This window comes from Oncorhynchus clarkii, chromosome 5, assembly GCF_045791955.1.
Source record: "Oncorhynchus clarkii lewisi isolate Uvic-CL-2024 chromosome 5, UVic_Ocla_1.0, whole genome shotgun sequence".
Classification (NCBI taxonomy): domain Eukaryota; kingdom Metazoa; phylum Chordata; class Actinopteri; order Salmoniformes; family Salmonidae; genus Oncorhynchus; species Oncorhynchus clarkii.
Genome location: NC_092151.1, coordinates 67,230,120 through 67,257,310, shown reverse-complemented (window position 1 = coordinate 67,257,310; position 27,191 = coordinate 67,230,120). Strand labels below are relative to the sequence as shown.

Sequence of the window (27,191 nt, the reverse complement as noted above, 5' to 3'; positions counted from 1 at the left end):
ATGTGTGATTTATCACAGATAGTCACAATCACAAACAAGGTAATATCCTGCATATCCTTTTGAGTTACAGTAAGGGGAGGACTTTAAATCAATCACGTTTTGTGTCCCCGCCCCCTACAAAAAAAAAAATTTAAATCACTTTATGGCGCAGACTGTCATTTTTCCGCTGTCAGGGTTGAGATGCGGGTTTGACTGAATCCCTGTCCATGCCTTTACTGTAGGATATTATGTGTGCCCTGTGTTGATATGTGTACTCTGTCAGTAAATATATATTTAATTAAATTATTTCATGAATTTATTTTACATTTAATTTTGATGAAGAAACTATTAGTTTATTCTTCTCTCCATTAGCAATGTCTTGTGATGGAGCGCGCGGTAAATATCCTGAAGTGATGTAGACCAGGCCAGAGTAGCAGAGGGCAGAATAGAAACCCTCTCCAATTCCACTTTATATTTGTTTAAATACTTATACTTAGAGGGAAAACTGTCAACCAATCCAAAGTAAAGGACCAAAGAAAAATAATGTATGCTTTTGTGAGGTTCTTGGAAGACGATATGTGCTACGCTTTACCAGCTTCAAATGTGAAAGATTTTAGACCTCTGCACAAAACAGATTTTGATAATCAGGTGTATATGGTTCTCAGAACAGAAGAGAATGGTGCAGGCCAGCCGGGCAAAGCACAGATTCTTGCCCTTGCAGGTAAGTTCGCTTCATGTTCTCTTTGTTTTACTGTTTATGCATTGAAATAGTTAAAATGTTTGAAGTGAGACATATCAGAGAAGAAGATACCACGGTCTTCTGTCAAAAACACTCTTAGCTAGCTAGCTATTAGGCTAACATTGTTCTCGCAATGACGCTATTGCTAACGTTACCTAGTTTGCAAGTTTACAGATATATTTGCTCTCATCACATATGTACAAATGAAAGCTACGTAGAGTTATTGCTGACATTGTTTTCAGCTAACGTGGCTAGCTATCTAAACTAGCTAATGTATAGCTAGTTAAGTCACATCAACGTTAGCTTGTTTGCTAATGTTAGCTGACCCAGCCACTCACACATCCAGCTTGCTTACTAACATTGGATACGTTAGCTAGCAATACACAACACTTCGATACGATAGTTAGCTAGCTACGTGATGTGATGACTGTCACTGTCAGCCGACCTTTGGTAGCTAGCTCGGACAACGTCAAGCCAGCTGCATGCAAGTTAGCCAGCTATCAATATGTATCCAGCACGTCACCGGTTATAGCAAAAACATTTCCCCCTACACATATTTGAGTGGAACGTTTTGTTCATGCGTTCACACTTGCATCGTGTAACAGAGCAGCCACAAGTAGCTAGCTAAGCTTTGCACCATCCATAACTATGGTATTTAGCACGATTATTAATAATCCTCGTGTCTGAACAGTCCCTGGGTTTAAATATCTGAATGATCTCAGGTCCCTGGCTAATGTCAATTGAGTGTGCATTGGTTAGGTTTGTTGTTGTTGTTTGAGATTGTCATAGTGTTGCTCGCTAACCCAACAAGATTTCTCTCACAACAGAATTAGACGTAAATGCACATTCTATAAACGTACAAAAAAATCGAAGTTGCTTGAAACTTCACATTTGGAAGTTTATTGTTGCTCTAGCTTTCCATTTATCCAGACTTAAAATGTAGAAGTTAGGTTTAGGCACTCATTCCGAATGGTTAAGGTTTGGGATAGGGTTTAAACAGAAAATAAAAACCAGTGTAAAAAAAAAACTGTCCACGACCGTGATCGAACATGCAACCTGGCTCACTTTAAGACATTTCTCAACGTCCTCAGGTCATGGAAAGACGTCCAATTTCTATGTCAATCTTGAACGACCTGGCTGAGCTAACCGTATGCCTCTCTAGGTTCACACTGGATAGCTAGGTATGGAGCGAGATAGCAGCCAAAATGTTGAACATGCTTATCTTAAGGAAATCCATATGTAAATTGTTACGATAGTAAACCGATGTCAAAGCTGACTTGCATACCTATATAACGTAGGTAGGCACATGACGTAATGACGCCATGTACAATTGCAACACAGCATTCCTAACCTAGCCCACAATGTCTGCTGTGTGGAACGAGCAGTCAACAAGTTGAGCAGTCATTTGAAAGAGTAAGAACATTTCAGTGAGGCAACTCAAAGGCGAAATCCATTAAAGCCAAGGTAATGGAATTAATTTTAGTTGACAATCAACCTTTCTCTGTCGTGGGTGATGTTGGGTTTCACGACTGGTCGAACACCGGTACACACTACCAAGTGCGCTATTTTTCAGATGTTACCCTACCGGAGTTACACAGTAATAGCGTCACTGCTATTAGCTTCACAACATACTATGGAAACCCGTTGGGTCTTTGCATGTCTAAAAAGGCACATGTCAAATAATACTATTTGACAATAACACTATTTGGCGTGTTAAATAAGCTTTTAATTTGACACGTCAAAATACACAGTTCTATTATAGAATGTTGTGTGTTCTGAATTTGCACATGCAAACCAAGCCGACAACGACCAGACAGCCTATACGGAGGTCAGAGAAGTGGCCGTGTGGTGCCAGGACAACAACCTCTCCCTCAACGTAATCAAGACAAAGGAGATGATTGTGAACTACAGAAAAGAGGCCCGAGCACGCCCCCATTCTCATCAATGGGGCTGCAGTGGAGCAGGTTGAGAGCTTCAAGTTCCTTTGTGTCCACATCACCAACAAACTAACATGGTCCAAGCACACCAAGGCAGTCGTAAAGAGGGCACGACAAAACCTATTCCCTCTCAGTAGACTGAAAAGATTTGGCATGGGTCCTCAGATCCTCAAAAGGTTCTTCAGCTGCACCATCGAGAGCATTGGTTGCATCACTGCCTGGTATGGCAACTGCTCGGCCTCTGACCGCAAGGCACTACAGAGGGTAGTGCGAACAGCCCAGTACATCACCGAGGCCAAGCTTCCAGCCATCCAGGACCTCTATACCAGGCGGTGTAGAAAAGCTGTACAAAAAGTCTGCAAACATCGGCCACAAACGATGTTTGCAATAGCGTATTGGTAATAAGCATTATTTGACCGCAACTTCTGGGGTAGCTAGCTAGCTGTAGCTTGGTACCTAGCTAGCACCAGTACAACCAGTCTGAAAACAATGACCAGTAGAAACTGCAGTCATTTTCAATATTCCTAGCAATGATTTAGGAATCCTTGTAAGTATTAGCTAGGTTGCCACTTCTTGTTCGCCTATTGAAATTGAACTTCAGTTCATGAAAATAAATGGCTAGCCAGCTTCTTAACCATGTTGCAAACCAAGCCGAACCAAAGCTAACGTTATAAGCAGCCAGCTAGCTTCATCTGGCTAGTGAAGCTCGACCGGACCGGGTTATGTGTTGTGAAGCTAGCCATAATAAGGATTAGGCACAATAGTGGAATTTGTGGTTTGCCTTCAAAATTAAAGTACCTCTTTGAAAGTGATGCAGAAGGTTACAGTTGGTGGAATCATTCCATATTTAAAGTAGATGATGTTAAACAAGGTTGGAATGTGAAGCAGTAAAATAGGGTATCAGTCTACTCTGTGACACCCACAGAACACAACTGTGAAGAGTTTACGCAAATATTAGCGTTGTACCTATTGTCGCGGGACTGTGACTGTGTGAAATCACCTCCCCAGTTAGCCTATTGAGTTGTCTCGCTGAAATCTTCTTACTCTTTCAAATGACTGCTCGACTTGTTGACTGCTCGATCCACACAGCAGACATTGTGGGCTAGGTTAGGTGTGTTTCATGCTGTGTAGTGCAACATTTTACGTGGCGTCATTATGCCATATACAGTGGGGCAAAAAAGTATTTAGTCAGCCACCAATTGTGCAAGTTCTCCCACTTAAAAAAAAGAGAGAGGCCTGTAATTTTCATCATAGGTACATTTCAACTATGACAGACAAAATGAGAAAAAAAATCCAGAAAATCACATTGTAGGATTCTTAATGAATTTATTTGAAAATTATGGTGGAAAACTTTGGATATTGACCAAATACTTATTTATCTCAATACTTTGATATATACCCTTTGTTGGCAATGACAGAGGTCAAACGTTTTCTGTAAGCCTTCACAAGGTTTTCACACACTGTTGCTGGTATTTTGGCCCATTCCTCCATGCAGATCTCCTCTAGAGCAGTGATGTTTTGGGGCTGTTGCTGGGCAACACGGACTTTCAACTCCCTCCAAAGATTTTCTATGGGGTTGAGATCTGGAGACTGGCTAGTCCACTCCAGGACCTTGAAATGCTTTGATGCTTGATTTTGTCTGCCATAGTTGAAATGTACCTATGATGAAAATTACAGGCCTCTCTCATATTTTTAAGTGGGAGAACTTGCAAAATTGGTGGCTGACTAAATACTTTTTTGCCCCACTGTACATGTGTAGAATGATACGTTTGCTTCTGTTGGCCATCAAGTAGCCTATTATCTTATAAGCCATTGTAGTCTACCATTGGATATAATACAGTGCATTCGGAAAGTATTCAGACCCTTTGACTTTTTCCACATTTTGTTACGTTAAAGCCTTATTCTAAAATGTATTAAATAAAAAACGTTACTCATCAATCTGCACACTACCCCATAGTGACAAAGTGAAATAGGTTTTTAGAAATGTTCGCAAATTTATAAATACAATTTAAAAAAAGAAATAACTTAAGTATTCAGAGCCTTTGCTATGAGACTCTAAATTGAGCCCAGGTGCATCCTGTTTACATTGATCATCCTTGAGATGTTTCTACAACTTGGAGTCCACCTGTGGTAAATTCAATTGATTGGACATGATTTGGAAAGGAACACACCTGTCTATATAAGGTCCCACAGTTGACAGTGCATGTCAGAGCAAAAACTAAGCCATGAAGTGGAAGGAATTGTCCTTAGTGCTTCGAGACAGGGTTGTGTCTAGGCACAGATCTGGGGAAGGGTACCAAAAAATGTGTGCAACAGTGAATGTCCCCAAGAACACAGTTGCCTCTATCATTCTTAAGTAGAAGTTTGGAACCACCAAGAATCTTCCTTGAGCTGGCCGCCTGGCCAAACTTAGCAGTCGGGGGAGAGTCCTTGGTCAGGGGGGAGAGTCCTTGGTCAGGGAGGTGACCAAGAACCCTATGGTCGCTCTGACAGAGCTCCAGAGTTCCTCTATGGAGATGGGAGAACCTTCCAGAAGGACAACCATCTCTGCAACACCAATCAGGCCTTTATGGTAGAGTGGCCAGACGAGAGCCATTCCTCAGTAAAATGACAGCCCGCTTGGAGTTTGCCAAAAGGCACCTAAAGGACTCTGACCATGAGAAGCAATGGCTTGAATACAAAGTGTCACATATGGAGGAAACCTGGCACCATCCCTACTGTGAAGCATGGTGGTGGAAGCATCATGCTGTGGGGATGTTTTTCAGCGGTAGGTACTGGGAGACTAGTCAGGATCGAGGGAAAGATGAACAGAGCAAAGTACAGAGAGAACCTTGATGAAAACCTGCTCGGACCTCAGACTCGGGCGAAGGTTCACCTTCCAACAGGACAATGACCCTAAGCACACAGCCAAGACAATGCAGGAGCAGCTTCGGGGCAAGTCTCTGAATGTCCTTGAGTGGACCAGCCAGAGCACGGACTTGAACCCAAAAGAACATCTCTGGAGAGACCTGAAAATAGCTGTGCAGCGAGGCTCCCCATCCAATCTGACAGAGCTTGAGAGTATCTGCAGAGAAGAATGTGAAAAACTCCCCAAATACAGATGTGCCAAGCTTGTAGTGTCATACCCTAGAATACTCGAGGCTGTAATCGTGCTTCAACAAAGTACTGAGTAAAGGGTCTGAATACTTATGTAAATGTAATTTTATGTTTTTTATACATTTGCAAAAGAATGTAAACACCTGTTTTTGCTTTGTTATTATGGGGTATTGTGTGTAGATTTAAGGAGAAAAAGCACTAATCAATTTTAGAATAAGGTTCTGACGTAACAATGTTGAAAAACTCAAGGTGTCTGAATACTTTCCGAATGCACTGTACCATACCCCAATGTGCCTTATTGCTTAATCGACATCCATTGATGGAAAAATGACCTGCCGAGCTTAATAAGGGTAAATTATTTCTACTCTTGCTACATATTCAAATTCCTTTATTACGTCATGTCATAGCTCGCAAAAATTATTTTTAGGTCAACCTAATTTTGCTTTAAACGTCATTACAAGTTACTACGATATTCCTTAGTTGGCTCGATAATGTTATGGGAAAAGGGTTTATTGTATAAATATTGGAACTCCTTATCTTGCTGTGGAAAATAATTGGCCTAGATTTTAGGCCTTTTGGGTGGGTTTTGAGTGGTCATTGGCAACCTTGGGAGTAATAGAGAATGGAGACTTAACTTGAAAATGTGCAGGATACCTCTTTCCGTGTTCCCTGACTTCCGTTTATTTTAGACTGTGTTATGCTTGTTCACATCCTCATAGGCCGTTTGGTGTACGTTTTTTTTGTTTGTTGGCGAGATGAAACTACCAAAACTCTGAAAGGTTTTATTGTACATCAGAATTGCAGCACAAGATTTGTTCAAGCCTAAAAAATGTGTCTTTAATCGTAACATGTTTGTATGTTCAAGATAAGATGGCATTTTATGTTTCACGCATGGCTTTTCTTACGATTTTAACAATTTACGTATGGATTTTCTCACGAGCCTAACGATACGTATGTTCAACCTTTTAGCAGGTATCTTGTTCCAAAGCTAGGTAGCTAGAAAACACTCACTTATGTGAAGTTTTCCACAATAAGGAGTAGCCACAATAGTGGAATTTGCTATCCCCTTAAATTAAAGTTACTAATTGAAAGTATACAAAAAGTGGAATCATGCCATAGTTGGACTAGATAATGTTGGATTGTTATATCAATTCTTCAAAAGACCGTAATTAGTTCATGTAAAAAGGTAGTTGGGAAAATATAGAACTTTCTAAATGCAGATCTAAAATGGTTCTTATGAAGCTGTTTTCTGCCGAATATGTTGCACTAATGTACACTGCTCAAAAAAATAAAGGGAACACTTAAACAACACAATGTAACTCCGAGTCAATCACACTTCTGTGAAATCAAACTGTCCACTTAGGAAGCAACACTGATTGACAATAAATGTCACATGCTGTTGTGCAAATGGAATAGACAACAGGTGGAAATTATAGGCAATTAGCAAGACACCCCCAATAAAGGAGTGGTTCTGCAGGTGGTGACCACAGACCACTTCTCAGTTCCTATGCTTCCTGGCTGATGTTTTGGTCACTTTTGAATGCTGGCGGTGCTTTCACTCTAGTGGTAGCATGAGATGGAGTCTACAACCCACACAAGTGGCTCAGGTAGTGCAGCTCATCCAGGATGGAACATCAATGCGAGCTGTGGCAAGAAGGTTTGCTGTGTCTGTCAGCGTAGTGTCCAGAGCATGGAGGCGCTACCAGGAGACAGGCCAGTGCATCAGGAGACGTGGCGGAGAGCAACAACCCAGCAGCAGGACCGCTACCTCTGCCTTTGTGCAAGGAGGAGCAGGAGGAGCCCTGCAAAATGACCTCCAGCAGGCCACAAATGTGCATGTGTCTGCTCAAACGGTCAGAAACAGACTCCATGAGGGTGGTATGAGGGCCCGATGTCCACAGGTGGGGTTTGTGCTTACAGCCCAACACCATGCAGGACGTTTGGCATTAGCCAGAGAACACCAAGATTGGCAAATTCGCCACTGGCGCCCTGTGCTCTTCACAGATGAAAGCAGGTTCACACTGAGCACATGTGACAGAGTCTGGAGACGCCGTGGAGAACGTTCTGCTGCCTGCAGCATCCTCCAGCATGACCGGTTTGGCGGTGGGTCAGTCATGGTGTGGGGTGGCATTTCTTTGGGGGGCCGCACAGCCCTCCATGTGCTCGCCAGAGGTAGCCTGACTGCCATTAGGTACCGAGATGAGATCCTCAGACCCCTTGTGAGACCATATGCTGGTGCGGTTGTCCCTGGGTTCCTCCTAATGCAAGACAATGCTAGACCTCATGTGGCTGGAGTGTGTCAGCAGTTCCTGCAAGAGGAAGGCATTGATGCTATGGACTGGCCTGCCCGTTCCCCAGACCTGAATCCAATTGAGCACATCTGGGACATCATGTCTCGCTCCATCCACCAACGCCACGTTGCACCACAGACTGTCCAGGAGTTGGCGGATGCTTTAGTCCAGGTCTGGGAGGAGATCCCTCAGGAGACCATCCGCCACCTCATCAGGAGCATGCCCAGGCGTTGTAGGGAGGTCATACAGGCACGTGGAGGCCACACACACTACTGAGCCTCATTTTGACTTGTTTTAAGGACATTACATCAAAGTTGGATCAGCCTGTAGTGTGGTTTTCCACTTAAATTTTGAGTGTGACTTCAAATCCAGACCTCCATGGGTTGATACATTTGATTTCCATTGATGATTTTGTTGTCAGCACATTCAACTATGTAAAGAAAAAAGTATTTAATAAGAATATTTCATTCAGATCTAGTATGTGTTATTTTAGTGTTCCCTTTATTTTTTTGAGCAGTGTATTTTCTGTGAAGGAAAACTAGTTGCACACCCCTGATCACTCTATTACAGCAAACAAAACACAGTTCACTATCAATATAAAACGCAGGTGAAATGGTATAAAACAGATTTAAAATTTTTTGTCTGCGTTTTGAAATGCAGATTTCTGAACTCTTAACGAGACCGACTGAATGTATTGGATTTCAGAATTGTATTGGGGGCATACTTATACACTGCACGACTAAAAGTATGTGGACACCTGCTCATTGAACATTTCATTCCAAAATCATGGTCATTAATATGGAGTTGGTCCCCCCCCCCCCTTGCTGCTGTAACAGCCTCCACTCTTCTGGGAAGGCTTTCCACTAGATGTTGGAACATTGCTGCGGGGACTTGCTTCCATTCAGCCACAAGCATTTTAGTGAGGTCCGGCACTGATGCTGGGCGATTAGACCTGGCTCGTAGTCCACGTTCCAATTCATCCCAAAGGTATTTGATGGTGTTGAGGTCAGGGCTCTGTGCAGGCCAGTCAAGTTCTTCCACACCAATCTCGACAAGCCATTTCTATATGGACCTCGCTTTGTGCACAGGGGGCATTGTCATGCTGAAACAGGAAAGGGCCTTCACACAAATTTGTGTTCAATGTCATTGTATGCTGCAGTATTAAGATTTCCATTCACTGGAACTAAGGGGAGCTAGCCCCAAAAACGTATTCTTCCTCCACCAAACTTTACAGTTGACATTATGCATTGGGGCAGGTAGCGTTCTCCTGGGATCTGTCAAACCCAAATCCGTCCGTCGGACTGCCAGATGGTTTTTAAACAAAGAGTTCAGAAAGAAGTAATCAATGACACCAAAACCCATGTCTTCATCACACTCCTCTGACCCCTCCATATAGTCCTCCTTCAACACGGAGTTTGGCTACATTTTCTGGAAACATTTAAATTTTTTGGACATGAGTCTGTAGCCAATATGCATATCACCTACACTTTGACATGTAGGCCATTTTTTTCTCCTTCAGACAAGTAAAGAAATCAGTTACCTTGTCTGAAGAACAAGTGGCTAAAAAAGTTAATGTCAAGCCCTGCAATACACATAGGTTGACTAGTAAGCTTAATGTGGCTCCTTTCTGTGCTTTTGAGTCCTGCAATAAGAGCTAGTTCATTAATAGTTGTGTAAACTCAGTTGTGTTGTCGGTCACCCATTTCATTGATCAACAATCCATAGGTAAGGCTGTACAGTGATAATCCAAGATGGCGTAGCAGTCGGACGTGTGTTTTGTCTTGTGTAAATTGTTTTCCTTGTTTGTTTTTTTCATATACGAAATATGTTAATCTCACTTTCCATCTACGGACTGAATATTGTCTCCTGCAACCCGACTCGCCCAATGTGGTACGGATCTGCTATTATACTTTAGAACCGGATACTCCCATCATGAGCTAGCCAGCTATCTAGCCAGTAGTCACTTAGCCACTACTAGCGGTCTTCACCGTTAACTCGGACACCAGGCAGCCTCCGCTCGGTCAATACCTGCCAGTCTGCACAGCGCGATATCAACCCAGAGCATATCAGACTGCTTTTTCTCTACCACATCTCTGGATTCCAACCGCAAGCTCTGGACCATTTATACCGGATCATCGCAGCTAGCTAGATGCAATCCGAGTGGCTAATCCTGGCTAATGCCTATGTCCCGAAGCAAGCACCAGTTAGCCTTGAGCTAGCCTCAAGCTAGGCCCATCTCCCGGCTAGCCGTAAAGGTCTACAATACCTCTTTTGCCAATTGGCCTGGACTCTTTATTGCCGACACGGAGCCCCGCCGATAAATCCCGACTGGTCTGCTGACGTAATCGTCCGAGGTGGTTTCAACATGCTTTTCCATTGCAATGTCGCCGAAGACCCATCTGCTTGCCATGGCCCGCTAGCTTTCTGAATCACCGTGTCTCCAGCTCGCCTAGCGTAGTAGCGACTACTGAACGGCTCCCTGACTCACCTATTGCTGCTCATTGGACCCTATGATCACTTGGGTACACATGCCTCTCCCTAATGTCAATATTCCTTGTCTACTGCTGATTTAGGGTAGTTATTATTGTTTTATTTCATTGTAGAGCCCCCAGCCCCACCCTAAATGCCTTAGATAGCTCTTCTGTCGCACCCTCCACACATGCGGAGTCTTGACCTGGCTCAACTGGTGCCTCCAGAGACCCAACAGCTCTCATCGCCACTCAATGCCTAGGTTTACCTCCACTGGATTCACTCACAACGGGTGTCCTGACTCTCTGAGGTCATTAAAGATCCCATGGCACTTATCGTAAAAGTAGAGGTGTTAACCCACCAAACTTTGTTCTGGCTAATTTCCCAAGCTGTCCCTCATACCATCATGGTCACCTAATCATCCCCAGCTTACAATTGGCTCATTCATCCCCCTCCCCTCCCCTGTAACTATTCCCCAGGTCATTGCTGTAAATGAGAATGTGTTCTCAGTCAACTTACCTGGTAAAATAAATCCTACCATACCCTTGTCTGTACATTATGCACTGAATCTATTCTACTACACCCAGAAATCTGCTCCTTTTATTCTCTGTTCCCAACGCACTAGACGACCCACTCTTATGGCCTTCAGCCGTACCCTTATCCTACTCCTCCTCTGTTCCTCTGGTGATATAGTGAGCCCTGTAGCCCCCAGCACTACACCCATTCCCAAGGCGCTCTCATTATGTTGACTTGTGTAACCATAAAAGCCTTGGTTTCATGCATGTTAACATCAGAAGCCTCCTCCCTAAGTTTTTATTTTATTCACTGCTTTAACACACTCCGCCAACCCTGATGTCCTAGCCTTATCTGATTCCTGGCTTAGGAAAGCCACCAAAATGTCCATCCCCAACTACAACATTTCCTGACAAGATAGACCTGCCAAAGGGGGCGGAGTTGCAATCTACTGCAGAGAGAGCCTGCAGAGTTCTGTCATGCTATCCAGGTCTGTGCCCAAACAATTTGAGCTTTTACTTTTAAAAATCCACCTTTCCAGAAATAAGTCTCTCACCGTTGCCGCTTGTTATACACCCTTCTCAGCCCCCAGCTGTGCCCTGGACACGACATGTGAATTGATTTTCACCCCCATCTATCTTCAGAGTTCGTACTGTTAGGTGACCTAAACTGGGATATGCTTAACACCCCTGTCGTCCTACAGTCTAAGCAAGATACCCTCAGTCTCTCACAAATTATCAAGGAACCTACCAGGTACAACCCTGAATCCGTAACCATGGGCACCCTCATAGATATCATCCTGACCAACTTGCTCTCTAAATACACCTCTGCTGTCTTCAACCAGGATCTCAGCGATCACTGCCTCATTGCCTGTGTCCGTAATGGGTCCGCGGTCAAACGACCACCCCTCATCACTGTCAAATGCTCCTTTTAAACACTTCAGCGAGCCAGCCTTTCTAATCTACCTGGCCCGGGTATCCTGGAAGGATATTGACCTCTTCCTGTCAGTAGAGATGCCTGGTTGCTCTTTAAAAGTGTTTCCTCACCATCCTAAATAAGCATGCCACATTCAAAAAATGTAGAACTAAGAACAGATATAGCTCTTGGTTCACTCCAGACTTGACTGCCCTTGACCAGCACAAAAACATCCTGTGGCGTACTGCATTAGCATCAAATAGCACTCGCGATATGCAACTTTTCAGGGAAGTAAGGAACCAGTATACACAATCAGTTAGGAAAGCTAGCTTTTTCAAACAGAGATTTGCATCCTGTAGCACTAATTCCAAAGAGTTTTAGGACACTGTGAAGTCCATGGAGAATAAGAGCACCTCCTCCCAGCTGCCCACTGCACTGAGGCTAGGAAACACTGTCACCACCGATAAATCTGCGATAATCGATCATTTCAATAAGCGTTTTTCTCCAGCTGGCCATGCTTTCCACCTGGCTTCCCCCCGCTTCTCCTTCACCCAAATCCAGACAGCTGATATTCTGAAAGACCTGCAAAATCTGGATCCCTACAAATCAGCTGGGCTAGACAATCTAGACCCTCTCTAAAATGATCAACCAAAATTGTTGCAACCCCTATTACTAGCCTGTTCAACCTCTTTCATATCGACTGAGATCCCCAAAGATTGGAAAGCTGCTGCGGTCATACCCATCTTCACAGGGGGAGACACTATAGACCCAATCTGTTAGACCTATATCCATCCTGCCCTGCCTTTCTAAAGTCTTCAAAAGCCAAGTTACCAAACAGATCACCGACCATTTCGAATCCCACCGTACCTTCTCCACTATGCAATCTGGTTTCCGATCTGGTCATGGGTGCACCTAAGCCACGCTCATCATCCTAAACGATATTGTAATCGCCATCGATAAAAGACGGTACTGTGCAGCTGTCTTCATCGACTTGGCCAAGGCTTTCAACTCTGTCAATCACCGCATTCTTATCGGCAGACTCAACAGCCTTGGTATCTCAAATTACTGCCTTGCCTGGTTCACCAACTACTTCTCTGATAGAGTTCAGTGTGTCAAAACGGAGGGCCTGGGGGTGCCACAGGGTTTAAATCTCAGGCCGACTCTTTTCTCTGTATATATCAATGATGTCCCTCTTGCTACTGGTGATTCTCTGATCCACCTCTATGCAGACGACACCATTCTGTATACATTTGGCCCTTCTTTGGACACCGTGTTAACAAACCTCTAAACGAGCTTCAATGCTATACAACACTTCTTCTGTGGCCTCCAACTGCTTGTTTACTGTAATGCTAGTAAAACTAAATGCATGCTCTTCAACCGATTTGCTGCCCGCACCTGCCCGCCTGACTAGCATCACTACTCTGGATGGTTCTGACTTAGAATATGTGGAAAACTACAAATACCTAGGTATATGTTTAAACTAAACTCTCCTTCCAGACTCCCATTTAAGCATCTCCAATCTAGAATCAGCTTCCTATTTCGCAACAAAGCCTCCTTCACTCATGCTGCCTAACACACCCTCGTAAAACTGACTATCCTACCGATCCTTGACTTCGGCGATGTCATTTACAAAATAGCCTCCAACACTCTACTCAGCAAATTGGATGCAGTCTATCACAGTGCCATCCGTTTTGTCACCAAATCCCCATATACTGCCCACCACTGCGACCTGTATGCTCTCGTTGGCTGGCCCTCGCTACATATCCGTTGCCATACCCACTGGCTCCAGGTCATCTATAAGTCTTTGCTAGGTAAAGTCCCGCCTTAGCTCAGCTCACTGGTCTCCATAGCAACACCCACCCGTAGCATGCGCTCCAGCAGGTATATTTCACTGGTCATCCCCAAAGCCGACACCTCCTTTGACCGCCTTTCCTTCCAGTTCTCTGCTGCCATTGACTGGAACGAGTTGCAAAAATTACTGAAGCTGGAGACATATCTCCCTCTCTAACTTTAAACATCAGCTGTCACAGCAGCTTACCGATCACTGTGCCTGTACACAGCCCATCTGTAAATAGCACACCCATCTACCTCATCCCCATGTAATTTTGTTGTTGTTTCTCTTTTGCACCCCAGTATCTCTACTAGCACATCATCTGCACATCTATCACTCCAGTGTCAATGCTAAATTGTAATTATTTAGCCTCTATGGCCAATTTGTCTTACCTCCCTAATCTTACTACATTTGCACACACTGTACATATACCTTTTCTATTGTCTTATTGACTGTACGTTTGTTTATCCCTCTGTGTTGTTTTTGTCGCACTGCTTTGCTTTATCTTGGCAAGATCACTGTTGTAAATGAGAACTTGTTCTCAACTACCCTACCTGGTTAAATAAAGGTATAATAAATAAAAAATATAAGTACCCTGTGCAATTCTGAAATCTAATACATCACAGTGCGATTTAACAGATGTTATTTATTTTTGTCAAATTAACTTGTCTTTTGTTAAAATGTACTAAAAACTTGTTTTAGCATTATCAAGTCAAAACATGGCGCAATTCCACTATTTGTAACTAATGGATTTCTTTCAATTAGGGACTTTTATTTTGAATGCGAACCTCAAATTTCAATATTGTGGATAATTCTTATTGTGGCTAGCTTCACATAAGTAAAACAAACTATATGCAGCTTGTTTACTGAAGATGGGTGAAACTCATATGCCAGATGGAGAGGTCTTCAAGCTGGCTCATTTTATGGAGGGTGATCAGTGCCAGTTCAAAATGTATTATTTTATTTTATCTTTATTTAACTAGGCAAGTCAGTTAAGAACAAATTCTTGTTTTCAATGACTGCCTAGGAACAGTGGGATAACTGCCTGTTCAAGGGCAGAATGACACATTTGTACCTTGTCAGCGAGGGGGTTTGAACTTGCAACCTTCCGGTTACTAGCCCAACGCTCTAACCACTAGGCTACCCTGCCTCCCCAATGCAATGTTTAAATGCCCAAATGATAAATGCATTTATATTTTCATAGCAGTGGGCGTGCCACAATGAAATTGCAATGTTAAAATGGTTAATTGAAAATTGGTAAATGTAAACAGAAATGGAAAAGGGGCTATTTTCATTACCAAATGCTCAATTTTAACATTTTTTTTCTCTCTTAATTTTCCATGTTCATGCAAATTGCTTCCTGGATGCGTGAACCAGGAGAGCAACACAACACCACCATGCATTGGTACATTCTAGCCATGTCAGGCTTTTGTTGCAATGATTTTAACTGCTGTAACCGACGGGGTTTGAACCTGGTGTCCTGTACACTAGAATAACATATTGGCCTGCTAAGCCAAAGCCTAGGCAATTTAGATTGCCTGAGCCCAGAAAAAGTACAAAGTTAACCAAACACTAGGCTGAGTTGCTCATCACGTGCACAGTCACCGAGCCACTTCTTCCTGGTTAGTTGTTCGCATGATGAGTACCCTTGCATGATACCTGACGGGTTGCATTGGTGATAGACTGGTTTAGTGGGATAATGTGCACTTTTTCATTTTTATTTAAAATTAAGCATATCCATTTACCATTTTCAATTAACATTTTTCTATTTTCATTTTAACTTTGCAATTGAATTGTGGCATGAATCATGCACACTGTTTTGAAAATAAAAACACATTTGTAATTTTCACATACCAATTTAGAATCTCGAACTGGCACTGATCACCCTCCATAATATTTGCCGTAACACAACAAATTCACTCTGATTTTTGAGAATCTTTTTTTCTCTTATGTAACCTTTTACTTCTCTGAAGAGTTTATATATTTGATTTCAGCTGACACTAAGCTCTATTTTGCAGATAACATTGATGAGTTTGAACACAATATAATGCAAAAGAAGATGAAAATTCCTAAGATGTCGACAAGGAATATGGGAATTTCAGTTGAGAACCACTTTGGGGAGGAACGACTGCCATTGAGACATAAAAAGGTAGGTGCAACAAAGCAAGGTAGTCAAAACTAGTCATGGTTTTCAAACTGTTAGAGCATTTCTGTGTTTTTTGTGCTCAGTGAATTTGATGGTGCGTAAGTAAGTATTTGACTGTTAGTCAACACCTCTTTATGAAGCATGTGACAAATAAAATTAGATTTGTGTGATTCAAAATCTTCACTAATAACGCTGTTCTCCAGGAATATGAAGAATACTTATGGTAATTTGTCTTTTTATAATTTAACAAACTGTTACTATGAGTTTGGACGTTCCCCAAAAATCCCCCTGCTTTTTGTTTAACCATATGCTGGATTAACACATTCAGCACTCTGGACAGCTGCCCTTTTAACAGGCAAGTCCTCTGAGTATCTCATCAAATAACCCCGCTATGGATATATGAACATCTATTCAACATTTACATTTTAAACCATTTTATATATATATATATATATAAATGAAACTGAGGAATAGTTCTGTCTGTAATAAAGTTATTTTTTGGGGGAAAAACTCTGATTCTGATTGGCTGGGCCTAGCTCCCCAGAGGCCCACCCATTGCTGATCCTTTGCCCAGTCATGTGAAATCCATAGGGGCTATTGAATTTATTTAATTTGACTGATTTCCTTATATGAACTGTAACACAGTAAAATCATAGAAATTGTTGCATTTATATTTTTGTTCTGTATATAAATATATATAGTCACATGTATTACAAAAATTTTACTGAAAATATGACATTTATGACACATCAGATCACTCTTATCACATGAAATGATGACGCAGGCTCCACTTCATTATTATCACATACATAACCCTTGTGTTGTAAACAATGATAACCTGCATTAAATCCTATTTGATTCTACAGGCCCAGACACAGGACCATGGGCGTCCCACAGCCAACTCCTCGAAGAGCCTGGCAGCGGTGGTGGCCCGCCTGGAGAGGAACGCTGTGAGTTCCTGCATAGAGGGAGATGATGACCTGGAGGAGGACAGGCTGGCTGAGTTGGAAGAGGAGGAGGAGGGGGACTCTGGACCTGAGAAGGCGGTGGTACCGCGGGTTCTGTATGAGGAGCTGGTCCACAGCTACAGGCAGCAGGAGGAGGAGGTGAGGAGGCTACAGCAGGAGCTGGAGAGAACCCGCAGGCAGCTGGTCCAGCAGGCCAAGAAGCTGAAGGAGTATGGCAGCCTGCTGACAGAGGTGAAGGAGCTGCGTGACTTCAACAGGAGGCTGCAGGACGTACTCCTCATGAGGCTCGGCAGCGGTGAGAGTCACACACTCTCCAGTCACCTCTCACTGCAGCCTGCCTTGCACATCTGTTCAGGTTAAGAAAAAACTGTTTTACTAGACTAGTGTCACCCACATTGAGTTCATCGATTTAAAAAAAATAATAATAATATCTGTAGGTTTGGGTACTGTCATTATATGCTTTTTAGCAATCCGCTGCAGAGTTGATAAGTTAATCGGAATGGCCAATTTAATTAGGGACGATTTCAAGTTTTCATAACAATCGGAAATCTGTATTTTTGGGCGCCAATTTAGCCTTTTTTCTTTAAAAAAGTGTTTATACCTTTTTTATTTAACTAGGCAAGTCAGTTAAGAACACATTCTTATTGTCAATGACGGCCTAGGAACGGTGGGTTAACTGCCTTGTTCAGGTGCAGAACGACAGATTTTCACCTTGTCAGCTCGGGGGACCCAATCTTGCAACCTTACAGTTAACTAGTCCAACGCTCTAACCACCTGCCTCTCATTGCACTCCACGAGGAGCCTGCCTGTTACGCGAATGCAGTAGAAGCCAAGGTAAGTTGCTAGCTAGCATTAAACTTATCTTATAAAAAACAATCAATCATAATCACTAGTTATATCTACACATGGTTGATGATATTACTCGTTTATCTAGCGTGTCCTGCGTTGCATATAATCGATGCATCGCTGGGGGATGATTTAACAAAAGCGCATTTGCGAAAAAAGCACAATCATTGGACGACTGTACCTAACCATAAACACCAATGCCTTTCTTAAAATCAATACACAGAAGTATATATTTTTAAACCTGCATATTTAGCTAAAATAAATCCAGGTTAGCAGGCAATATTAACCAGGTGAAATTGTGTAATTTCTCTTGCGTTCATTGCACGCAGAGTCAGGGTATATGCAACAGTTTGGGCAGCCTTGCTCAATGCGAACTAATTTGCCAGAATTTTACGTAATTATGACGTTAACATTGTAGGTTGTGCAATGTAACAAGAATATTTAGATGCCCGTTAGATAAAATACCGAACGGTTCCATATTTCACTGAAATAATAAACGTTTTGTTTTCGAAATTCTAGTTTCCGGATTCGACCATATTAATGACCAAAGGCTCGTATTTCTGTGTGTTATTATGTTATAATTAAGTCTATGATTTGATAGAGCAGTCTGACTGAGCGATGGTAGGCAGCAGCAGGCTCGTAAGCATTCATTCAAACAGCACTTTCGTGCATTTTGCCAGCAGCTCTTCGCAAACACAGCGCTGTTTATATGACTTCAAGCCTGTCAGCCTAATGGCTGGTGTAACCGACGTGAAATGGCTAGCTAGTTAGCTGGGTGTGCGCTAATAGCGTTTTAAATGTCACTCGCTCTGAGACTTGGAGTAGTTATTCCCCTCTGCAAGGGCCGTGGCTTTTGTGGAGCGATGGGTAACGCTGCTTCGAGTGTGGCTGTTGTCGATGTGTTCCTGGTTTGAGCCCAGGTAGGGGGAGGAGAGGGACGGAAGCTATACCGTTACACTGGCAATACTATAGTGCCTATAAGAACATCCAATAGTCAAAGGTATATGAAATAAAAATGGTATAGAGAGAAATAGTCCTATAAATACTATATTAACTACAACCTAAAACCTTTTACCTTGGAATATCGAAGTCTCATGTTAAAAGGACCCACCAGCTTTCATATGTTCTCATCTTCTGAGCAAGGAACTCAAACGTTAGCTTTTTTACATGGCACATATTGCACTTTTACTTTTCCAACACTTTGTTTTTGCATTATTTAAACCATGTTGAACATGTTTCATTATTTATTTGAGGCTAAATTGATTTTTATTTATGTATTATATTAAGTTAAAATAAGTGTTAATTCAGTATTGTTGTAATTGTCATTATTACAAATACATTTTAAAAAATCGGCCGATTTAATCGGTATCGTTTTTTTTGGTCCTCCAATAATCGGTATCGGCGTTGAAAAATCATAATCGGTCAACCTCTAGTTGTTATCATTAAAGTCTTTAGTGTGTTTATGTTGTAAATCATAGTATTTGCTTGATACTACAGCTATTTGAGGCGGCAGGTAGCCATAGTGGTTTGTGGTTGGACTAGTAACCGAGAGGTTACAAAATTGAATCCCCGAGCTGACAAGGTTAAAATCCGTCGAACACTCGCATTTGCGACCCTTTTGACTTGGCAGTGTGACACCAATTTGTAATTGGACCCTAGCGTGCTAGTGAAAGTTTTTTATAGCTTAGTTTAATGTTGCTTAGTATAGGCCTACCAAAACTTTGGTACGTTTTCGATAATAGAACATACACTTTTTGTTACTTTTGGTACTTCTGTGAAATGTCTCACGTCGTCTACTGATTGAGAGAGGATCAAGTCTGTCAGCGCAGCCTATGTCCCCTTATAGCACGACAGCACCGTGCCTGCTCCACTTACTCATTGCTAGCTGTAGCCTGTCCTGAGGAACCACTGCACTCACTGGGAGTCTAGGCTGCATCATGTTAGCTCCCCACTCATGCTGCACAGAAGTTAACACACTTGAATAATGCAACACGGCATGTAGAAATATTGCAAATGATATTTACAGTTCGCAAAACTGTGCATTACAGGCTATAACACTTTACAATGCAGGAAGATACCAGTAGCTTCCAGCTATGTAGGCTAACATTCCTTGCTAAAGGGGGGTGTAATTATTATTTTTTTGCTTTGGGAAGTACAAAAACAAAAAGTTTTATCAGTTATAGGGTAGTGTGTTGTTTTTTCTCCCCTGGTTTACATTTTGCAGGTTTGACTATATAATTTCTTCCATCCTAGCTAAATTTAATCTGCTAGCATGCGCCTCCCCTATATCAAGGTGTTTTGGTACTTCCCTTATGTTCTACGCTTTTCCGCATGCTTACTAGACCACAGGTCGATATAATCTACCAGTCTCTCTATTCTTCCCTCTATCCACCATTCATAGTGACAATAGTGGTAGGTGGATCGTTTGTCCAGATCTGCAATAGGCTAACTAGCGATCATACCACAAAATCATTCAAAGCTGTACCAATGTTGTATTTATTTTTTATTCCACAAGAACATGGCGGTATAGCTGATAGGCAGTGGAGAGGTCTGGTGCCTCATTGCGGATGGAAGAACAGTGAAGACATGAGACACGCAGCTCATAATGCTCCCCTAATTATCTCTTTTAGGGACATTACAGTTATCCTACCTAGACTCCTACAACACCACAATCAATGAATAATTGCATTACTGTTTTCGAGAGAGTACACAATTCTACTCTAGGCTGTAAACTGCAGTGAAAATTACATTTCATTAACGGCGTAAAAGCCCTGTAATTTGAATGTTTCATTCCTTTTGGATCAGTTGTAGGTCAACTCTCAACAGTTTTATAAGGTTTGGAAAAACACAGCAGCACACCAGTCTGGCTGTATTTTTACTTCTGATACTGAGATGCGCTGTCTGTTGCTATGCTCCCAGCAGGCCCAGTTATTCATCAAAGCTGAATGCTCTGCCTCGTCTCTGATCCGAGCGGCTATTCCGCTATTTTGGCAGTGTGTCAAGAAGCAGTACGGTTTGGCAGGGTCGTGTTACAGAGAACGCATAGCTCTCGACCTTCGCCTCTCCCGAGTCCCATCGCTGCAACTCCCGTACGGACAAGACTAACTACCAATTGGATATCATGAAATTGGGGGGAAAAGGGGGTATAAAAAAAATATATATATAGCTGAAGTCGGAAGTTTACATACACCTTAGCCAAATACATTTAAACTCAGTTTTTAACAATTCCTGACATTTAATCCTAGTAAAAATTCCTTGTTTTAGGTCAGTTTTCTATGGGTTTGAGGTCAGTGCTTTGTGATGGCCACTCTAATACCTTGACTTTGTTGTCCACAACTTTGGAAGTATGCTTGGGGTCATTGTCCATTTGGAAGACCCATTTGCTACCAAGCTTTAACTTCCTGACTGATGTCTTGAGATGATGCTTCAACATATCCACATAGTTTTCCTGCCTTATGATGCCGTCTATTTTGTGAAGTGCACCAGTCCCTCCTGCAGCAAAGCACCCCCACAACATGATGCTGTCACCCCTGTGCTTCACGGTTGGAATGGTGTTCTTCGGCTTGTAAGCCTCCCCCTTTTTCCTCCAAACATAACAATGGTCATTATCACTGTGGATATAGATACTTTTGTACCCGTTTCCTCCAGCATCTTCACAAGGTCCTTTGCTGTTGTTCTGGGATCGATTTTTCGCACCAAAGTACGTTCATCTCTAGGAGACAGAACGTGTCTCCTTCCTGAGCGGTATGACGGCTGCGTGGTCCCATGGTGTTTATACTTGCGTACTATTGTTTGTACAGATGAACGTGGTGCCTTCAGTCCTTGGAAATTGCTCCCAAGGATGAACCAGACTTGTGGAGGTCTACAAATGTTTTTCTGAGGTCTTGGCTGATTTATTTTTATTTTCCCATGATGTCAAGCAATGTTAAGCAATGAGGCACTGAGTTTGAAGGTAGGCCTTGAAATAGATCCACAGGTACACCTCCAATCGACTCAAATTATTTCAATTAGCCTATCAGAATTTTCCAAGCTGTGTAAAGGCACAGTCAATTTAGTGTATGTAAACTTCTGACCCACTGGAATTGTGATACAGTGAAATAATCTGTCTGTAAACAATTGTTGGAAAAATTACTTGTCATGCACAAAGTAGATGTCCTAACCGACTTGCCAAAACTATAGTTTGTTAACAAGAAATTTGTGGAGTGGTTGGTAAATGAGTTTTAATGACTCCAACCTAAGTGTAGGTAAACTTCCGACTTCAACTGTATCTGAGAATATCCATGGGGCTGAAAATATAATGCTAAATTAATAATAATCTCTTTGTTTAAAAAAAAAAAAAGATTTTGGAGATTTTGTTTTCAAATAAGGTAAAATGAATGAGGAAAAAGGACATTCTTGAACATGGGGTGAGACATTGTTACTAATTTGTAAATAAAGCTAGTTTGTTATTTAGAATTATTTATTTATGTTTTTAGAGGGAGAGAAGTCATCTCATTGGTCTCCCAGTTGAGGTTGGCACGGGTATTGAACCAGCATCTGTAGCAACACAGAGTACACTTGCAATTGTAGTCTTAAATTTCTCTCAGAATAAAAACCTTAGTGTAACAACAGTTTTAGTAAGTAATACTGAAGTTGTGCACAATTGTCTGTTTTTATTTAGGTTTATGTCACCCATTCATTGTCAGTTAGAGACACGGTAGTGCCTTGAGACCCAAAAGCTGGTTCTTGTGGAAGGCTGGTCCTTCCACATGCGCAGATCAAAAACACAACTGGAACGCTGATTTTAAGGTGTTAAGGTTTTAAGGTGTAGCTCTTAAAGAGAGTGCACACTTTTATAAAATAATAGTTTGCTTCTTCTATGCAAATGTTGTTGATCACTAGTGGCTAGAGCGTTGGGCCAGTAACCGGAGGGTTGCTGGATCGAATCCCAGAGCTGACAAGGTAAAAATATTCCTCCCCTGAGCAAGGCAGTTAACCCACTGTTCCCCGGGCTCCAAAGACGTGGATGTCAATCAAGACAGCACCCCGCACCTCTGTGATTCAGAGGGGTTGGGTTAAATATGGAAGACATATTTCAGTTGAATACATTCAGTTGGACAACTGACTAGGTATCCCCCTTTTCCTTTACAGTACAATAAAATAACTCCCAAATGGAAGGGAAACATTGTTTTTCATCTGTAGCCCCATGAAATCAGCCAAAAGAAGCCCCATAACTCAATGCATGCACACACTCCTTTTGAATATGCATCCACCTGTACTGTGAATAGGCCTAGGGTATTTAATCTGTTTATCAATAGAGATTTACCATTCAAATAAATGATTACCATTATGTAGTCAGAGTGGTAAAAACAAAGTCAAATTGATTGTATAATTGATTGTATAAACGGACACAGGTCAGGTCACAGCTGTGAAACATTGGTGCGACCAAAATCGTGCTGGTTGTCATCAACTGAAAAAGTAGGTGCCACCAGTGGAGAAAGTTAGTCTAGAACCCTGAGACTACTGTAGTGTGGAAGTGCAGCCCTCAAGCCAGTTCCATGGCCAGCTCCGTGTGTTTTGCATTGGTGCCACTGGAGTGTGATATGGGAGCCAGGCGGTGTAATGGATAGGCTAAAGATTAGACTGGCAAGTGTGCTTTCGGGTCAGGAATGTATTGCGCTGACCAATATTAAAACTTATCATCTACATTAGCTCTTAGTGTGGCGAACCACCAAGCCAGCTTACTGGGTTAAAATAGCCCCATAGTCTTGAGGCACAGTGAAGCCTTGCTGCAGGCGCCGGTCCAAAGCTAAGACTACAACTCCCTAACCACATACTGTTGTGGATGAGTCAAGGCCTCTGTCAGTGTTCTAGGCTTGTTGTCACCTGAGAGACTAACAACACTATACAATGTTCCTAGAGATATGCATCTCAACATTACTTTTGATTTTGCACCTTATACAGAGCCTATGCATGACAATGGCACTCAGACAATCAAAGCAGAGGTGGTGGAGCCCGTCGTTGAGCCACAGGAAGTGTGCAAAGAAGAGGCCAATACCAGCTCCAGCCACTCACCCTCCCCTAGAACAGTCTACACTTGTAATGATGGCAAGGTGAGTGTCACCGGCCCTGGTCTCACCCCCTTTCTTTCTTCCGCTCTGTGGTTGCTTTGATGGGGTGGAAGCATTCTATTTTCCCTTACACGGGAACTTGTATTGCACAAGCGTTCACCTCTCCTTGAGGGTAAACAAGGCTGAGATGATTGTCCGTATAGCTTAGACATCAGTACTGTTTATTGCCCTGATAGTGGTTGCAGGGCTATACACGTAGTAATTCTGCTTGCTTCACATGACAGGGGGGAATTTGTGTTACAAGCAAAGAGCCTCTCAGTTCAAGCGTGAAGAACAAAAGCAAATTAGAACTCTCTCACATTGCCCGCTATTAATTATTTCTACCAGTGGAATTGAAGTGACTGACAGGTAGCCCTAGAAAGAAAAAAGAGAAAGGGTTCCTCTAAGTTAAGAGCAGTGAAAAGCTTGTCTGCTGGCAAGGGGCCTAAAGCACATTAGCTGCAAAGGGAAAAGCCTTTGGATGCCAGCCTAAAGACTTCTCAGCGATAAAGGCAGGACGGCACACATGGCGCTCTCTGCATTCACTCACCTTTAACCCAGGGCAGGCCTGTCTCTGTGGTTCTATGCCAGTATAAATACTCATTGCAAGTCATCCACGCTGGAAACAATTGCCTCTTACTTATTAATGTAGCTGCTGAAACATGGCTCTTTTGATTTCTAATTTGGGCTGAATAGTTGTGGGATGGGTTGCTTTGCTGCTGTTGGTTATAGTCCAGTGTGGTCACAGGTCTGGGTGTAGGTGACCCTCACTACATATCTGTGCTGTGTTGCTGCAGGTGCACCTGGGCGGGGGCATCTGGGTGCAGGAAGAGAAGTGGCACCAGCTACAGCGGACACAGGGAGACTCCAAGTTTACCAAGAACCTGGCCGTCATGATCTGGGGCACTGAGACCCTCAAGAACAGGAGTGTCACTGGCGTGGCCACCAAAAAGAAGAAAGATGCCCTTCCCAAGCCCCCGCTCTCCCCAAGCAAGCTGAAAATAGTCAGAGGTAGAACTGTGTAGGCCTGCTTTCAGATGTTTTAGGCACTGTTTGCAACTCACAAAGTTTGGAATATCGCTTCATTTTTGGGGATGAATAATGCACTCTTATTTCCTTTTTTCCAGAGTGTCTGTATGACAGAGTGTCTCAAGAAACAGCAGACAGCACAGAGATCACACAAAGATTGTCCAAAGTGAACAAATACATTTGTGAAAAAATTATGGATATCAACAAATCCATCAAGAACGAGGAGAGGCGGGAATCGAAGCTGCTCATTAGACAAACTGTCAAGAACGAGAATTTTACCTATGATGGCATGTAGTGTCGTAAAGTTGTCACCATACTGTACATCTCATTTTTTGGTGGGTAGGATCATGTGTGCCAGCACTAGAGGTTTTCAGTGAGGGCCCAAGGCCCTAAACAATCCATCAGCTGTAAGACAGCTTTACCTACCAGTCAATGCCATGAGTGGTTGAGTGCTTTGGTATGAGTCATATGAACGGGTGTGAGTATTTTTACAAGCTTTAAGTAGGACTTTCTTGAACTGCACTGTTGGTTAAGGGCTTGTAAGTAAGCATTTCACGGTAAGGTCTACATGTTGTATTCGGCGCATGTGACCAAGTTTGATTTGGCTGGGTGGACCTGGGTTTTTAGAGATGTTTTTGTGTGGAGAGATTCTTAAAGCAATCTGGTTGTAGAGAATGCAGTCGCGCTCAAACCAAATGTTCTGTGTCAGAACATTACATTGAGTACTGATATTCTCAGTGATTTCCCTTGAAAAATAAGTATTCTGGTTGTAAGAAGATATTTTGGAATAATCATGTTCGTGTGTGTGGTGGAAAGGTTAGCCATGACGAAGGCCTTAGTGTTGAGGTCTCTGTGTGTGCTATTGGTACTTAATGTGTTTCGGGGAGGATGGCGAAGATGCACTTTTACAACAAGGTCTTAATTGATCGAGGCCACATTGCACAGATATTCTGTTGCCCTAGAGATTATTGCTGTGTATCTTCCATGGAAATATGGATTTCCATAGTATAGAGCACCAATGAACATTAAGAGTTTGGTTCAGAGGTTTATCATTGTTTCAGTGCGGTGCTTGTCCACGTCAGACTGGCAACGGTCTTGAGAAGATACAATATGTTATTTTCTGGATACTTGGTTTACAGTATTTATCTATCCTACTTGAGAGATCCAATTTAAGAGTTTATTTTAAGAACGGGAAATGTCAGAATAATAGTAGAGATTTATTTCAGCTTTTATTTCTTTCATCACATTCCCAGTGCGTCAGAAGTTTACATAAACTAAATTAGTATTTGGTAGCATTGCCTTTAAATTGTTTAACTTGGGTCAAATGTTTCGGGTAGCCTTCCACAAGCTTCCCACAATAAGTTGGGTGAATTTTGGCCCGTTCCTCCTGACAGAGCTGGTGTAACTGAGTCAGGTTTGTAGGCCTCCTTGCTTGCCCACACTTTTTCAGTTCTGCCCACCCATTTTTCATGGGATTGAGGTCAGGGCTTTGTGATGGCCACACCAATACCTTGACTTTGTTGTCCTTAAGCCGTTTTGCCACATCTGGGGCGGCAGGTAGCCTAGTGGTTAGAGCGTTGGACTAGTAACCGAAAGGTTGCAAGATCGAATCCCCGAGCTGACAAGGTAAAAATCTGTCGTTCTGCCCCTGAACAAGGCAGTTCCTAGGCTGTCATGGAAAATAATATGAATTTCTTCTTAACTGACTTGCCTAGTTAAATAAATGTAAAATAAAAAATAAAAAATTAAACGTTGGAAGTTCATTGTCCATTTGGAAGACCCATTTGCGACCAAGCTTTAACTTCCTGACAAATGTTGCTCCAATATATTCAAATAATTTCCCCCCCTCATGAAGCCATCTATTTTCTGAAGTGCACCAGTCCCCTCCTGCAGCAAAGCACCCCACAACATGATGCTGCCACCCTCGTGCTTCATGATTGGATGGTGTTCTTCGGCTTGCAAGCTTTTTCCTCCAAACATAACGATGGTCATTATGCCAAACAGTTCTATTTTTGTTTCATCAGACCAGAGGACATTTATCCAGAAAGTACGATCTTTGTCCCCATGTGCAGTTGCAAACCGTAGTCTGGCTTTTTTATGGCGGTTTTGGAGCAGTGGCTTCTTCCTTGCTGACCGGCCTTTCAGGTCATGTCGATATAGGACTTGTTTTACTTTGGATATAGATACTTTTGTCTCTTTTTCCTCCAGCATCTTCACAAGTTCCTTTGCTGCTGTTCTGGGATTGATTTGATCTTTTCACACCAAAGTACGTTCATCTCTAGGAGACAGAACACGTCTCCTTCCTGAGCGGTATTACGGCTGCATGGTCCCATGGTGTTTATA

The 27,191-nt window shown here is 42.5% G+C and overlaps 2 protein-coding genes across 3 annotated transcripts in view; both read left to right on the top strand.

Annotated features, from left to right (window-relative positions):
• LOC139410181 (AGBL carboxypeptidase 4) overlaps nt 1–27,191 on the top strand; it is a 409,027-nt gene that overhangs the window by 281,292 nt on the left and 100,544 nt on the right. The window lies entirely within an intron of this gene.
• Nucleotides 434–26,391, top strand: LOC139409266 (BEN domain-containing protein 5-like). 2 transcript variants are annotated; one of them, XM_071154158.1, is made up of 6 exons: nt 434–700; nt 15,789–15,919; nt 16,783–17,239; nt 23,674–23,822; nt 24,617–24,830; nt 24,947–26,391. In XM_071154158.1, exons 1-6 carry the CDS (start codon nt 523–525, stop codon nt 25,141–25,143), a joined length of 1,326 nt encoding a protein of 441 aa, XP_071010259.1. In that variant the 5' UTR covers nt 434–522; the 3' UTR covers nt 25,144–26,391. The 2 variants fall into 2 exon arrangements, with proteins under 2 accessions (XP_071010259.1, XP_071010261.1); XM_071154160.1 differs by having other exon boundaries at nt 16,783–17,179; nt 24,947–25,321.

Coding starts and splice junctions, on each gene's coding strand:
- LOC139409266 (XM_071154158.1), top strand. CDS start 523: ATGTATGCTTTTGTGAGGTTCTTGGAAGACGATATGTGCTACGCTTTA. Junction 15,920..16,782: donor TGCCATTGAGACATAAAAAG/GTAGGTGCAACA, acceptor TTGATTCTACAG/GCCCAGACACAGGACCATGG. Junction 24,831..24,946: donor CAAGCTGAAAATAGTCAGAG/GTAGAACTGTGT, acceptor CCTTTTTTCCAG/AGTGTCTGTATGACAGAGTG.